The 14,199-nt window shown below is 42.4% G+C and overlaps 1 protein-coding gene across 7 annotated transcripts in view; it reads right to left on the bottom strand.

Annotated features, from left to right (window-relative positions):
* ATP11B (ATPase phospholipid transporting 11B (putative)) overlaps positions 1-14,199 on the bottom strand; it is a 92,244-nt gene that overhangs the window by 35,123 nt on the left and 42,922 nt on the right. For all 7 annotated transcript variants that reach the window (XM_034438910.3, XM_034438911.3, XM_034438907.3 and 4 more), the window contains exons 14-22: positions 13,427-13,602; positions 12,682-12,750; positions 11,353-11,426; positions 11,124-11,227; positions 10,062-10,243; positions 7,314-7,517; positions 6,289-6,442; positions 2,160-2,262; positions 55-200 (exon numbers count right to left, since the gene is read on the bottom strand). In XM_034438910.3, coding sequence (XP_034294801.1) covers positions 55-200; positions 2,160-2,262; positions 6,289-6,442; positions 7,314-7,517; positions 10,062-10,243; positions 11,124-11,227; positions 11,353-11,426; positions 12,682-12,750; positions 13,427-13,602 — 1,212 coding nt within the window. The remainder of the gene's footprint in view (positions 1-54; positions 201-2,159; positions 2,263-6,288; positions 6,443-7,313; positions 7,518-10,061; positions 10,244-11,123; positions 11,228-11,352; positions 11,427-12,681; positions 12,751-13,426; positions 13,603-14,199) is intronic.

The following is a 14,199-nucleotide window of genomic DNA, read 5'->3' on the forward strand; positions in this document are numbered from 1 at the left end:
AAAGAAAAACTTCCGAGCTAAAAGAATCCCCAATTATATGCTACAGACACTTACCTTGTAAAAAAAGTACTGTACAAGGGTTGCTATCCTAATATAATAAAGGTGGCCATGGACAAAAAGTAACTTGGAGAGGAATTTAAATCTTGCTATTGCATAGTCGCTGTTTCTTACAGCTTGTCTGCCTTCTTTGCCCATGATACCTGCAATTTGGGTAAGCAAAAATAACAAAAATTAACTTGGCTTCCTAAGCATGATGACACATGTAAATCAGTGGTGGAATTCAAATTTTTTTTGCTACCGGTTCTGTGGGCGTGGCAGGGGAAGGATACTGCAAAATCTCCCTTCTCACCCCACTCCAGGGAAGGATACTGCAAAATCTTCATTCCCACCCCACTCCAGGGGAAGGATACTGCAAAATCCCCATTCCCTCCCCACTCCTGGGAGAAGGATATTGCAAAATCTCCATTCCCTCCCCACTCCTGGGAGAAGGATATTGCAAAATCTCCATTCCCTCCCTACTCCAGGGGAAGGATACTGCAAAATCCCCATTCCCTCCCCACTCCTGGGAGAAGGATATTGCAAAATCTCCATTCCCTCCCCACTCTGGGGCCAGCCAGAGGTGGTATTTGCCGGTTCTCTGAACTATTCAAAATTTCCGCTACCGGTTCTCTAGAACCTGTCAGAACCTGCTGAATTTCACCCCGATGTAAGTCAAAGTGAAACAACATATGCAACAATAATGGAAGATTGAGCCTTTTAGGGTGTTGTCTGGAGTTTTAAAAGAGGCCTGACCAAATAAGAGCACATTTTTTATTCCACAATTGAAAGAGAAAAGGTTGTATATATGTGTAGGTATTTTCTATTGCTCAGTTACACAACCAAGCTCTTTTTTTCATGGAAGGATCCAGAAATAGTTTTGGGGAAGAGGGCAGGGCAGATACTTCTGCCAATAGCATTCTCACCATCTATTATCCTGCTCCAGAGTAGTGGTTCTCAAACATTTTGGTCTCAAAACCAATTTTCATTATTAAAAATGGCTGAGGATCACAGAGAGCTTCAGTATTTATGTGGATTATGTCTATTAATATATATTGTATTACAAATTAGAACTGAGAAATGTTAGCATATTTTGACTTTGTGGACCCTTGAAAGGATCTCGGCTACACTTTGAGACCCTCTTCTCCAGAGGAAACGGCTTGGAAGCACTGGCAAGCCATCAATTCCCATTAAAAACAAACAAACATTTTTTTTACCTTTTTTACTAACTTAGGCTCCTTCAAATATGCTAGGACTATATACCCAGCCGGCATTAACACTTACAGCATATTTGGTGGGCATCAAGTTGCAGAGGGTGTGGGGTTATTAATTTATTTACTTATAATTCTATTGCAATCTGAATTTCTTTTTAAGTGGTCTATGATAACGATCTATCACTATTGTTGTATGTACACTGAGAGTTTATGCACCGGAGACAAATTCCTTGTGTGTCTAATCACACTTGGCCAATAAAGAATTCTAATATTATAATTAGGAAAACAAAATTATAGTCTAAAAATTAACCATTGCAGCTAAATTTCAAAGAAAATGTTTGCAACTGAGAAGACGCAATCATAAACCCATCACAGGATCATTACTTATGCTTTTCTTAAAAAGCCAAGTTTTAACAGATTTCCTGAAGCTTGGGACAGATTCTGAATTTGGGATGATGCTTTTAAATTGAAGACCTTTTCGGAAGACATTTCTGGTTGACAAGCTGGATGTAAGGATGCTTTCTTTATTTAAATATGTTTTACTTATTAGTTTATTTATTTCCCCTTTTCCCCTTTTCTTTTAAATTGAAAATTTTAAATCTGTTTTTAAATTATTGGGATGTTTTAAATTTGTCTCAGGCTAAATTGTTTAATCTGGTTTTATTTTCGCTTTTAAATTTTGTATTTATGTATTTTATTTTGTGCTTGTTCACCGCCCTGAGTCCTTCGGGAGTAGGGCGGTATATAAATCTAATAAAACAAACAAACAAACAAACAATTTAGCTGAAAGGCTCCTGTGTACATAAAATCTAATTTAGTACTTTTTTATTTATGGAGATGATACCTGTTATAAATCCCAATTAATGAAGTTTAAATACAGTGAGACTTTGACCATCACCTAAATATTACCTATGCCAACATGAGCTTCTTGTATCATGCTCACATCATTAGCTCCATCACCGATAGCTAATGTGATAGGCTTCTCTGGAGATGTTTTCAGCAGCCGTACAACCTGTAAAGGAAAGACAGACTTCTTAAAAAACAAAAAACTGACATTATTTGGGAACCAGTGGTTTGAGATATTGATATTTCTCAACAAACCTGAGAGGGCAATACTTAAAATTCAAGCTTTTAACCAAAACATTTTCTAATGGATATAAAATAATTCAGAGTTTAAGACTATCTTTCATGGAGCTATATCAATCCTATGTGCTTCCAATAAATCAAGAAATTACTTCCACTGAAAACTGATTGACGGAACATTGGGTGTGATCTAGGGCAGGGGTCATCGAGCTTTTGGACCCCAGGGACCACCTAATGACCAGCTGGGTGGGCGTGGCTAGGCGGTCATGTGACTGGGTGGGCATGGCCAACTCAATGTCACTCATATCAAGGGGCGCCTTGCCAGCCTCTACTCGCCCTCCCCTCGCAGCCACTCCTCTCCTGCCCTCCTTAGGGCCCCAACAGAAAGTAGTTGGAGCTAAGCCACCATGAGAAAGAGTTGGCAAAACAGCTCAGTTCAAATTGGATCTGACTGAGAAGGAGGCTCAGCAGAAGTACCTCACTGAGGACTACAAGCATAGGCTTTCCAAGCAGAGGGAAGACCTGTGGGAGTGCAAGGCCAGGTACCAGCGCCTGGAGGCTCAGTGGGCTGAGATGGTCAGCCAGTTCCAGGCCATGAGGCAGTCCCACTGGGCCCTCCACCTCTTCACCACCACCAGCACTTCCCTCCAGCCTTCGCCCAAAGCCCCGCACCAGGAGGCAGAAGCAGACCCCAAGTTGGAATTTCTTCCCCCCTCCGACCCACACAAGAAGACCCCGAAGGGGTCTTCTCTCTGCAGCAGCACAAACGATCATTGCATGTATTCAGCTCAGGGGTCGTAGTTTGAGGACTCCTGATTTAGTGCAATATAAAAAATGCAAATAATTTTTCTGTGGACCACCAAAATTTTCTCACAGACCACCAGTGGTCCACGGACTGCCAGCTGGTGGCCACTGATCTAGGGTTAGGATCTCCTGATCTATTATTCAATACAGTGTAAATCCAAATAGCAAGATTTTTTTTCTCAAAGCAAATATGGCATATAACTAAAATGTCTCCGAAATAGTTTAATTGGCTTCGTCTCTTAAAATCTTAGGAAAGCTATTTTAGAGAAAAAAAGGAACACATTTTCTGCATCAGAGGTAGGGAGCTTCTGCTTCTCCTCCTCTGCTTAACTATAATTCCCAGCATTCCTCATTTGCTCAATATATGGAATCAAATGCAGGACCCAAAGCAAATAATCAAGGCTTACTGCAGTGTTTAATAGTACATAATGTTAAAAGGAATTGCTACACCAAGACTTTTGAAGCTGACAGGCTGGGAAATGTTGGTGTACTTTATGTATTGGTAGTTCTTGACTTATGACGACAACTGAACCCAAAATTTCTGTTGCTAAGTGAGACAGTTGTTAAGTGAGTTTTGCCCCATTTGACGATCTGTTCTGCCACAGTTGTTAATCACTGCAGCTGTTAAGTTAGTAACATGGTTGTTAAGTGAATCTGGCTTCCCCACTGACTTTGCTTGTCAGAATTTCACAAAAGGTGATCACATGACCCCAGGACATCGCAATCTTCATCAATATGCGTCAGTTCATCAATACCAGTCAGTTGCAAAAGTGTCTGATATTTGATCATGTGACCAGTGGGTTGTGAAAAACAGCCTTTTTCCAGTGCCGTTGCAACTTTGAACCGTCACTAAACCGTTCAAAGTTGAGAACTACTTGTAATAATAATAATAATAATTTTATTTCTATACCGCCCTTCTCCCGAAGGACTCAGGGCGGTGTACAGCCTATTTAAAAACACAGACAAAACAGCAATATAAAATTTAAAATGATTAAATAAATTGGCTCAGATTTAAAACCCAAAAAAATTTAAATACCCCAATTTAAAACTATTATGTTGATAGTCCGGCCTGGCGGAACAACAGGGTCTTCAGTGCGCAGCGAAACACCCGGAGGTCGGAGATCTTACGAATTTCCGGGGGCAGTTCGTTCCACAGGGCATGGTGCTCCCACAGAGAAGGCCGATGGCACCCAGAGGAGACCCTCTCTGTGGGAGCGAACTGGTCGGTGGGAGGCTATTGGTGGCAGAAGACGGTCTCGGAGGTACCCGGATCCTATGCCATGGAGCGCTTTAAAGGTGGTAACCAACACCTTGAATCGCACCCGGAAGACCACTGGGAGCCAGTGCAGCTCGCGCAGGAGGGGTGTCACATGGGCACAACGGGTTGCGCCCATAACCACCCGTGCGGCCGCATTCTGGACCAGTTGGAGCCTCCGAGTGCTCTTCAAGGGGAGCCCCATGTAGAGAGCATTACAATAGTCCAACCGGGAAGTAACAAGGGCATGAGTGACCGTGCGCAGGGCGTCCCGATCCAGAAAGGGCTGCAACTGGCGAATCAGGCGAACCTGATAAAAGGCCCCCCTGGCCACGGCCGTCATATGCTCTTCTAAAGACAGCCGCGCATCCAGGAGGACACCCAGATTGCGAGCCCTCTCCGTGGGGGGCAAAGATTCACCCCCAAGTCAGCGATGGCACCTGCTGACTATATCGGGGCGCCGGAAGCCACAGCCACTCGGTCTTGGAGGGGTTGAGTCTGAGCCTGTTCCTCCCCATCCAGACCCGCACGGCCTCCAGGCAGCGAGACATCACATCAAGGGCATCGTTGGGGTGGTCTGGGGTGGAGATGTACAGCTGAGTATCATCAGCGTACAGATGGCACTTCACCCCAAAACCACGGATGATCTCACCCAGCGGCTTCACATAAATGTTGAACAGGAGGGGTGAGAGGACCGACCCTTGCGGCACTCCCCATGCGAGACGCCTCGAGGTCGACCTCTGTCCCCCTGCCAACACGAACTGCGAGCGGTCGGAGAGGAAGGAGGAGAACCACCGCAAAACGGTGCCCCCTATTCCTAACCCCCTCAATCGCTGCAGCATGATACCATGGTCGATGGTATCAAAAGCCGCTGAGAGATCTAATAGGACTAGGACAGAGGAGCAACCCCTGTCCCGAGCCCTCCAGAGATCATCCACCAACGCGACCAATGCCGTTTCTGTGCTGTACCCCTGCCTGAAGCCCGACTGGTACGGGTCCAGATAGATAGCTTCATCCAGGTGCCGGGGAAGTTGTCGTGCCACCACGCTCTCAACAACCTTCGCCACAAAACGAAGGTTGGAGACTGGACGATAGTTGGCTAATTCAGCCGGGTCCAGGGAAGGCTTCTTGAGGAGGGGCCTCACTACCGCCTCTTTCAAGGCGGCAGGAAAGGCACCCTCACTCAGAGAAGCACTTATAATCCCCTGGAGCCAGCCTCGTGTAACCTCCCGGGAAGCCAGTACCAACCAGGAGGGACACGGGTCCAATAAACACGTGGCGGCACTAATCTTACCCAGAACCCTGTCCACATCCTCGGGAGTCACAGGATCAAACTCCTCCCAGATAACATTCTCAAGACCTGCCCCGGTCTCCTCCCGTGGACTCATCCAATCGGAGTCCAAGCCATCCCGAATCCGAGCGACTTTATCGTGCAGGAATTGCACAAAATCCTCAGCACGACCCTGCAAGGGATCTTCCCGCACTCCCCCCCGAAGAAGGGAGTGGGTCACCCTAAACAGGGCGGCTGGGCGGTTCTCTGCAGATGCGATAAGAGCGGAAAAATGGTTAGATTTTGCCGCTTTTATCGCCACTAGGTAGGTCTTGATATAAGACCTCACCTGTGTCGGGTCGGAATCGGATTGACTAGTTCTCCAAATACTCTCTAGGCATCTTTTCCGACGCTTCATCTCTTGTGCACCTAAGACACACATGCAAATCATATTGCAAGACAATAGCAAGCCCAATTGCCTATCTATTTTGTAGACAGGTGGGCAGGGGGTTATTAGGCAGAACACTCAATCCTTCTAAACTCAGAAGGTCGAGAGAGGCGGTGGCAGGTGTTATAGCAGCCAAATACGGCTGATGCTCAACCTTCCTGAGCTCCCGATAACTCACCTTTGCTTTCTGCAGGGGTGCCATGCGACAGCACAGCACAGCAGAGCAATTTCGGCAGAGCTCCATGAAGAGTTTCTCGTGTTGCCTGAGGGCAAGGGAGAGGCTGGTCCCATCCACTACCAGCCCGTGCTGGATTACGTGGTCATCCTTTATTCTAACAAAGGAAGGGAAAAAAAACCGGGACAAACAAATCCATCGTTGTTTCATGAAGGACACCAGTCAGACCCATCAAATGCTTTATGATCAACTACGGACAATGAGAACAGGCTGAACTAGGAACCCTTCCCACCTGCTAAGCAGCAGGCTCATTAGCATATGATATGCTCATTTTGTAGCGAAGATGATGATGTAATATAGATCGCTTTGTTTTCATATCGGAAAGTTCTGCCTTAGTAATGTGAAAAAAACATTTCAAGTTGGAAATACGCTATTTTAGTTATTCTGAGCTGATTTAAAGTGTCCCTCATGTTGTTTACAACCATTCTAGAAGTGCTCCGAGTTCAAAATAGGGCCATTTTGAGACTAGAGTATTGCTGGTAATGACGTCACAACTTATTTGTTGTTCAAAACCAAGTTTTTCTAGCTTAAAATCAGGTGTCAATAAAAAAAAAAAAAAGTGGAATCTTTTAGAACAGTGTTTCTTAACTGTTTTTTTCCCCCCTCTCAGGACTTGTATGCTAGAACTGTATTGGCTGTTTTGGAATATTTTGAACATCATAAAAGTTATGGAGGAACCCAAAAGAGCTTTTCATATTATGGGTTATATTTATCGATGTCTGCCATATTAAAAATTAAAATGGATGCATTCCCTGCTGCTGCCATTTCTCACAGCTGCTTGATAGGAGTTTAATATTGTATTATTTTTAAACATAGGCTGGCAGAATAATTTTGATTTTGAGCACCCCTGACAGTGTCTTGGGGGACCCTCAGGGGATCTCGGACCACATTTAAGAAGCACTGTTTTAGAAACCTCGGTTCCCCCATCGGAGGCCGTCGACATCAGTTCAGAAATGTGCAAGGTTTACCTCTTGGCGAGCTGTCTCAATTGCTCCGCACACGTACTGTCTGATTTGTGCTGCACTAGTTCCAGGATGTTCATAGTTCTGTGGAAGTGTCCGCATGATAAGCTAACGCTTACTGCCGTTTCGTGCTTGTCTCCAGTGAGCACCCACACTTTAATCCCTGCCAATCGAAGAGCTTCTATGGTTTCCTGGACTTTATCTTGCAGCCTAAAAGTAAGCAAATTGCAATGGTGAACAAGATCAGGAACTGATTGGTCGGGATCACAATGTCTCTGGCTCAGACATTGTAGCATAGCTACATAATCTGTTAGTCCAAAATCAGAAAGACTCTGATAGGGTCTTTTCAGACTAACAAATTTTATTCAAGATGACTACAGGTAGTGCTTAACCCTCAACAGTTCATTTAGTGACTGTTCAAAGTTATAATGGCATTGAAAAAAGTGACTTACGAACATTTTTCACTCTTACGACCATTGCAGCATCTCCATGTTCACATGATCAAAATTCAGACCCTTGGCAACTGGAATGTACTGTATTTTTTGGAGTATAAGACGCACCCTTTTCCTCCCTAAAAGGGGGTGAAAATTTAGGTGTGTTTTATACACCAAATGTAGCCCCGCCCACCCACTGGCCCCCACCCTTTGGCCTCTGCCTCGCAGCAGTTACCTCCTTGCAAGCAAACAGCAAGAAAAAACAGCTCCTTTCAGCTTCAGCACAGCTTAATTAGCACAAGTTGATTGGATTGGCCTCCCGACTCTTAGCTGATTTGCTCTCAGCTGTTTTGCGTAGGGCTCTGCTGCTTGCTGCAAAGAGGTAAATTGCTGAAGCAGATTTTTTTTCCTTGTGCTAATCAAGCTATGTTGAAAACGAAAATGAAAGTAAATCAGGTTGTTTACTGTTTGCTGCAACGAGGCAAAATTGCTCAGAGGCAGAGGCAGAGGGAGATTTCTTTTTCTTCTTTTCCTTGCCAAAAAAGGTAGGTGCGTCTTATACTCCGGTGTGTCTTATACTCCTAAAAATACAGTATTTATGATGGCTGCTGTGTCCCAGGATCACGTGATAATCTTTTGCAACCTTCTGACAAAGTCAATGGGGAAGCCAGATTCACATAAAACCATGTTACTAACTTAACAACTGCAATGATTCATTTAACAACTGTTGCAAGAAAGGTTGTAAAATGAGGCCAAACTCACTTAACAAATATTTCACTTGTGGTCGTAACTCAATTGTGGTCGTAACTCGACTACATCCATGAAGATGGATGTGATGAAGTGAACTGCAGTTCAGGAAAGCTTCTGCCAACAGAATTGAACAAATTCTGTTTGTCTGAAAAGGGGCTCCTGCTGATTTTTTTATTTTGTTGAGATTATCCGTTTTCACTATTAATGGAGAAGATTGAAAAGTTTGCCTTCCAACCACTGGATATTTTATATTCAAACACTTTGGATATTTCATGTCTAAGCATCCAATGCATTCATCAAACTTGGTGTTTACATCAAGCTATTTCCATATTCAGGCTTATTCCAAGAAGCGACAACTCCAGAAACGATGTTCATTTTTAACAGGCCCAACAGTGGGAAGTAGCATCTAGTGACTTTGGTTGATCTTGGGGGGGATGGGACGGGGGGTGGGAAGCTAAGTAGGAAGGACCTAGGAGATCACCAGGAAATCCTACAGCGTAAGATAGACTAGGAAGTTACAAACAAACAAGTATTTCCAAAGAATACTGGGGCAAACTACTTCCCCATTGTGGTGAACAAAATGTCACCAAAAATTGAATTTTACTCGCACCTTTACGCAGTATAAAACACATATCTAGGCCATCAATAGGATGGTTACCCCACTACAGGTCAGATTTCATGTCATAGGGAACATACTGGTTAGCACAAGCTATACCTTAATAATATCAATTCCCAGTAGAGTTTGGCTGTTTTCTTGCAGAGATTTCATTCAGACAACAAAGCTCAGAGAGTAACAAGGACTCCACAGTTCAATCCTGAGCTACAAATATTATCTTCTATTGGTTATCAATTCCCAGTCTTATTACACTGATGCTTGTTAAACAGGGACCATATACTAGGCCTGTTAAATACCAATTGCCGCCTTCCTAATTCATCTTATGGTTGTGGGGTGGCAGCTACAAAGCTTTCCTACTTTGAAGTGCAACATGTTCAATAGGATAGTAGCAGCCTTTGACTTAGGACCAAAACTGAGCCCAAAGTTTCTATTGCTAAGCGAAACAGTTGTTAAGTGAGTTCTGCCCCATTTTACAACCTTTCTTGCCATAGTTGTTACGTGAATCACCACAGTTGTTGAGTTGGTAACATGGTTGTTAATTGAATCTGGCTTCCTCATGGATTTTGCTGGTCAGAAGATTGCCAAAAGTGATCACATGACCCCTGGGACACTGCAACTGCGATAAATATAAGACAGTTTTCAACCATCTGAATTTTGATCATGTGATCGTGGGGATGCTGCAATGGTCAAGTGTGAAAAATGGTAATAAGTCCCCTTTTTTCAGTGCTGTTGTAACTTTAATGGTCATTAAATGAATGGTTGTTAAGTCGAGGGCTATCTCTACTTGTTCACAAAAAGGCTGGGTGCCGTGATTCCAATTGCCATCTTCCCTCTTTAATGCTGATGGGAAAAATCATATGTATCAGATAATGTTATTTATGGAGAGATGAATGAGCATCAAGCTATTCTGCCTGTGCCAGAATTTCTTTTCCCAAATAAACAGGAAGTATGTACTTGTCTTCGACTCCTGTAGCTCCAAGTAATTCCAAGTCTTTTTCAATAAAGTTATATGCCTCTGCCAACCGTTCTTCTCGTTGCTGCAAGGCAGTTTTTGCTTCAAAAAGACGCTGCTCCACTTCTTTATACTCCTCCTCTGTGAACTTTCTGTAAGCTACACAAAGAGTCCTTAGCCCTTTCTGTGAAAAGAATAGAGAGTGGTTATTTAGATAAGACACTGACTAAAAGGCTTGCTTTCTGATGGAGTGTGCTACTTCATTAAGTGAAAGCCCTGACAGTTTAGGTCTCCCAAAAAGTGCCTTTTTTTGACAAGGCACTTTTACACCCATTAATAGAAGAGGATGAAACCAAGCATAATAGACCAAAATTCAAAGACAAATGCGGTCTCCAGTCTGCCAAAGGATGCTAATTTTGGAAGGCAATGAAGAGATTCTTCTCTCTGGGCCACTTAAATCAGAGGAAACTGCATATGGGGAGAAGTAGGAGGAAGAGAGGGAAGTAGAGAAAGGCGCATGGTCTGAAGAAGCTGAAATGGTTTATTTTTCTAAATGCCATTCTCTCAAGACGTTTTGACTACAATTCCTATAAGTCTCTGAACATCAAAGCTGGGGATGATGGGAAAGACTGTGGTAAAATCAGACACTCCCATCAGCTCCCCAGCTTTATAAACAAAATCCATAAATGGGGTCAGCATCAGGTAGCTATCCCAGTATCTTAAGCCAATGCACTCTGAATAAAATTCCCTAGTGATGCCCAAATCAGCTCTTAGCCCAAACACTTAATGGATCTGAAATATTATATATTATATTGCTTATTATAGTATCATTGTATTTGTTACAATAATAATTGCTTCTTAATTTAGCACAGGGATGGGGAACTATGGCCCCTGTATGACCTGTGGACTTCAACTCCCAGAATTCCTGAGCCAGCCATGCTGCCTCAGGAATTCTGGGAGCTGAATTCCATAAGTCATACAGGGGCCATAGTTTTCCACCCCTGATTTAGCAGCACCTCTACCATCATCTACTAGAAAGTTTGAAAGCAGTGCTCTTAACATACCAATGCAAATTCATCCACATGGAGTCTTGTTTTTTCTATCTCACCATTTTTACTGGAAGGAAGAATGACAGATTCTGCTCCTTTGGTAAATAAGAGTTTTTCACCTACCCAAACAAAAAGGTGCAAATTAGTAGCTCTTCTCAGAGGCTATTAATGTTCCTTTTATAGAGCTGGCTTCAGGGCATTGGAGAATACGTTAACATCAAAAACATCACATATTTTATCTTACCTGATGGACTTTCTACGATCACACTCATTCTCCTACGGTTGGCATCAAAGTCCAGTACGTGTAGTAATTTGTACCTTTAAAAGGAGAAGAGGCTCATGTTTAGTTTGGGTTTGGGAAATGAAGGCCATACTTGTGAAATGCAGAAAATTACGAAAACTAAAAGGTAAAGGTTCCCCTCGCACATATGTGCTAGTTGTTCCCGACTCTAGGGGGTGGTGCTCATCTCCGTTTCAAAGCTGCTGTCCGAAGATGTCTCTGTGGTCATGTGGCCGATATGACTAAACACCAAAGGCGCATAAGAACACTGTTACCTTCCCACCAAAGTGGTCCCTATTTTTCTACTTGCATTTTTTACGTGCTTTCGAACTGCTAGGTTGGCAGAAGTGGGGACAAGTAACGGGAGCTCACCCGTTACATGGCACTAGGGATTCGAACCGCTGAACTGCCAACCTTTCGATCGACAAGCTCAGCGTCTTAGCCACTGCGTCCCTCTATGAAAACTGCATGCCTGCAATTGCACACATAGGTTATACTTGATGGGCATGCAGGGCCTGGAGAAGAGAAGAGGACTCCTCTCAACTGAGTGGCTGATTATAGTCATTTCTGTAATTGATGGAGGGAGAGAAAAAAGGAAGGAACAAAGGTGAAGGGATTCCTGAATGTACCATTTCCCCCAAAGCTGTTTGCCATTTACTTGATCTTCACATCTCATTTCACTAAGTGGCTTACTTATAAGGATTCGTTTTAAGTAGACTTCTATTTCTTCAATGTAACCGAACACAACCTATACTTAAGAAAACAAAGTGCTCATAGTAAGCAGGTTTTAAGCTGACATATCATTAACTGTTCAAGTGACACTTAAGGAGAGGACTTTTGGGTTTGTACCTTAGGAGGAATAACATTATTCTAAGGGCAAATTCGTGGAAGATACAATGTTTAAGAAGCTACTAAAAGAGTAAACCAAGAAAGATGCCTGGACCAGATGGGTTTGTTGAGGCTGCATTATAAATGTTTTGAGGATGAATGTTTACAACCTCTACAAAGCAAAGTGATCCCAAAATCTGAAGAAACACTTTATTGAAAAAAAATGTTCCTTAGTTATTATTTCCTTTTATACTGCTTCTTTCTACACTGGGGGGAATGAGATGAAGATTCTGATGAAAGATCAAAATGAGTTAAGATTCAGAAATTAGGACCTTGTTAATCCACTTTGGCTGAGGCTAATGGGAGTTGCATTCAGCAAACATAGTTTTTCACTCCTACCCTACTGAATGTCAACTTTTTTAAAAACACAACAACAATAAGGAAACATGTTCTTTGTTGTTTTACCTTTCTGGCTTTCCACAGCTTTTAAGCTCCATGCTTTCTGCATTTGCCCCAGTAAACACAACACCAACCCTGAAAATTCAAAAGAAAGTGAACAAAGGGGAAAGCCTTATGGAAATTAAAAACAATGTTTTAGAGAGAAAAGTAACATTGCTCACCATTACCCATTCATAGTTTTTAAATACTTTTAGAAAGAAACCTAAATAATTGTTTCATGAATGTGCTTTTAGAATTCATAAGACTCCTATTTAAGGATGGTTAAACAGTAACAAGCTGTATTAAAGCCAGTTGATTTAATCAAAAATTAAATAAATTTCAAAATTAACATCTAGACTCCAATATTTGCTAATCTCTATGCAGCTAGATTAAAGAACAAGAATTAAAATGTATGCCGTATAGATTTAGTTATGTTAGGGTTAGGGTTAATTCTGCAATACTTTGGCTGCAGTTGAGACTTATCAGCTGAATTTACTAAATGAAAGAGCAAGGTAGAGTAATTCTAGCAGAAGGACCAGAGATAATCAGTCTGGTATTATGGCTTTTACTTTACTAACCAATCATGGTGTTCATGTTACAAACACCGATGTAATGCTCTCCTCCCTGGTATTCTCAAAGTCATACAAGAGCACATCTGGTAAGAGTTATAGAAAGGCTGGACAGCACTTGGACTTCTTGCTTGCTGTCCCAACTGGACTCCAGACAAAGACGTATCCATTTATAATGCAGAGCCTGGCCTTATAATCCTTACCTGCGAGCAGCTTCAACTAAAGCTTTTTCATCTGGGGACGAGGCGTAGTACTCCAGTTCAGATGGTAGGCCATTGCTACGCCATGGGCTGTCACAAATGCCATCAGTTTGGTCATTATTAATCTGCACTGTATGACAGAGACAAAGAGCTTTCAGGAAGAGTTCTTCCTCATGTGTCTGTTAAAAAAATTAAAGACAAAACACTGTGATGAATCTGATTTATTAATTTTATCTTTCTCCTATGAAGCAAACGTCTACGACTTACTATTAGCCACAAAAATGTAAGTCTGTGTATTTCCATAGTGAACATCTGACCTATAGTAGCTGGAGGATTGTTCAGTGCTTTGGACAGTATTGTGTGTTGTTGCTTTTTTTAGTTAAGAGAAAAACAACACATAATACTGTCCAAAGTACTGAGCAAGGTCTTACAGTGTTTTATAGAAACTCTGGACAAGATTTTTACATTTTTCACGAATGGTCCTATCTACAAGTTTATTAAAGTAGTTATTTTTTTTTTATTAACAATTAAAAGTCTACAGATAGTCCTCAAGTTATGAAGGTAACTGAGCCCGCAACTTCAGTCATAAGTTGTGACAATCATAAAGCAGGTCATTACATGATTTTGCCCGATTTTACAAGCTGGATTTTTTTGGGGGGGGGGAGTGTGTTGCCGTTATTAGTTAGTTGTAAAGCAAATGCAAACTATTGGTAGTTGTAAAGCAAATGTAACGGCTGTAAAGTGAACCCACTGTTCGCGATAGAGAATTTGGGAAA

Source organism: Pantherophis guttatus, chromosome 6 (genome assembly GCF_059756535.1).
Source record: "Pantherophis guttatus breed Tessera chromosome 6, ASM5975653v1, whole genome shotgun sequence".
NCBI classification, from domain to species: Eukaryota; Metazoa; Chordata; class Lepidosauria; order Squamata; family Colubridae; genus Pantherophis; species Pantherophis guttatus.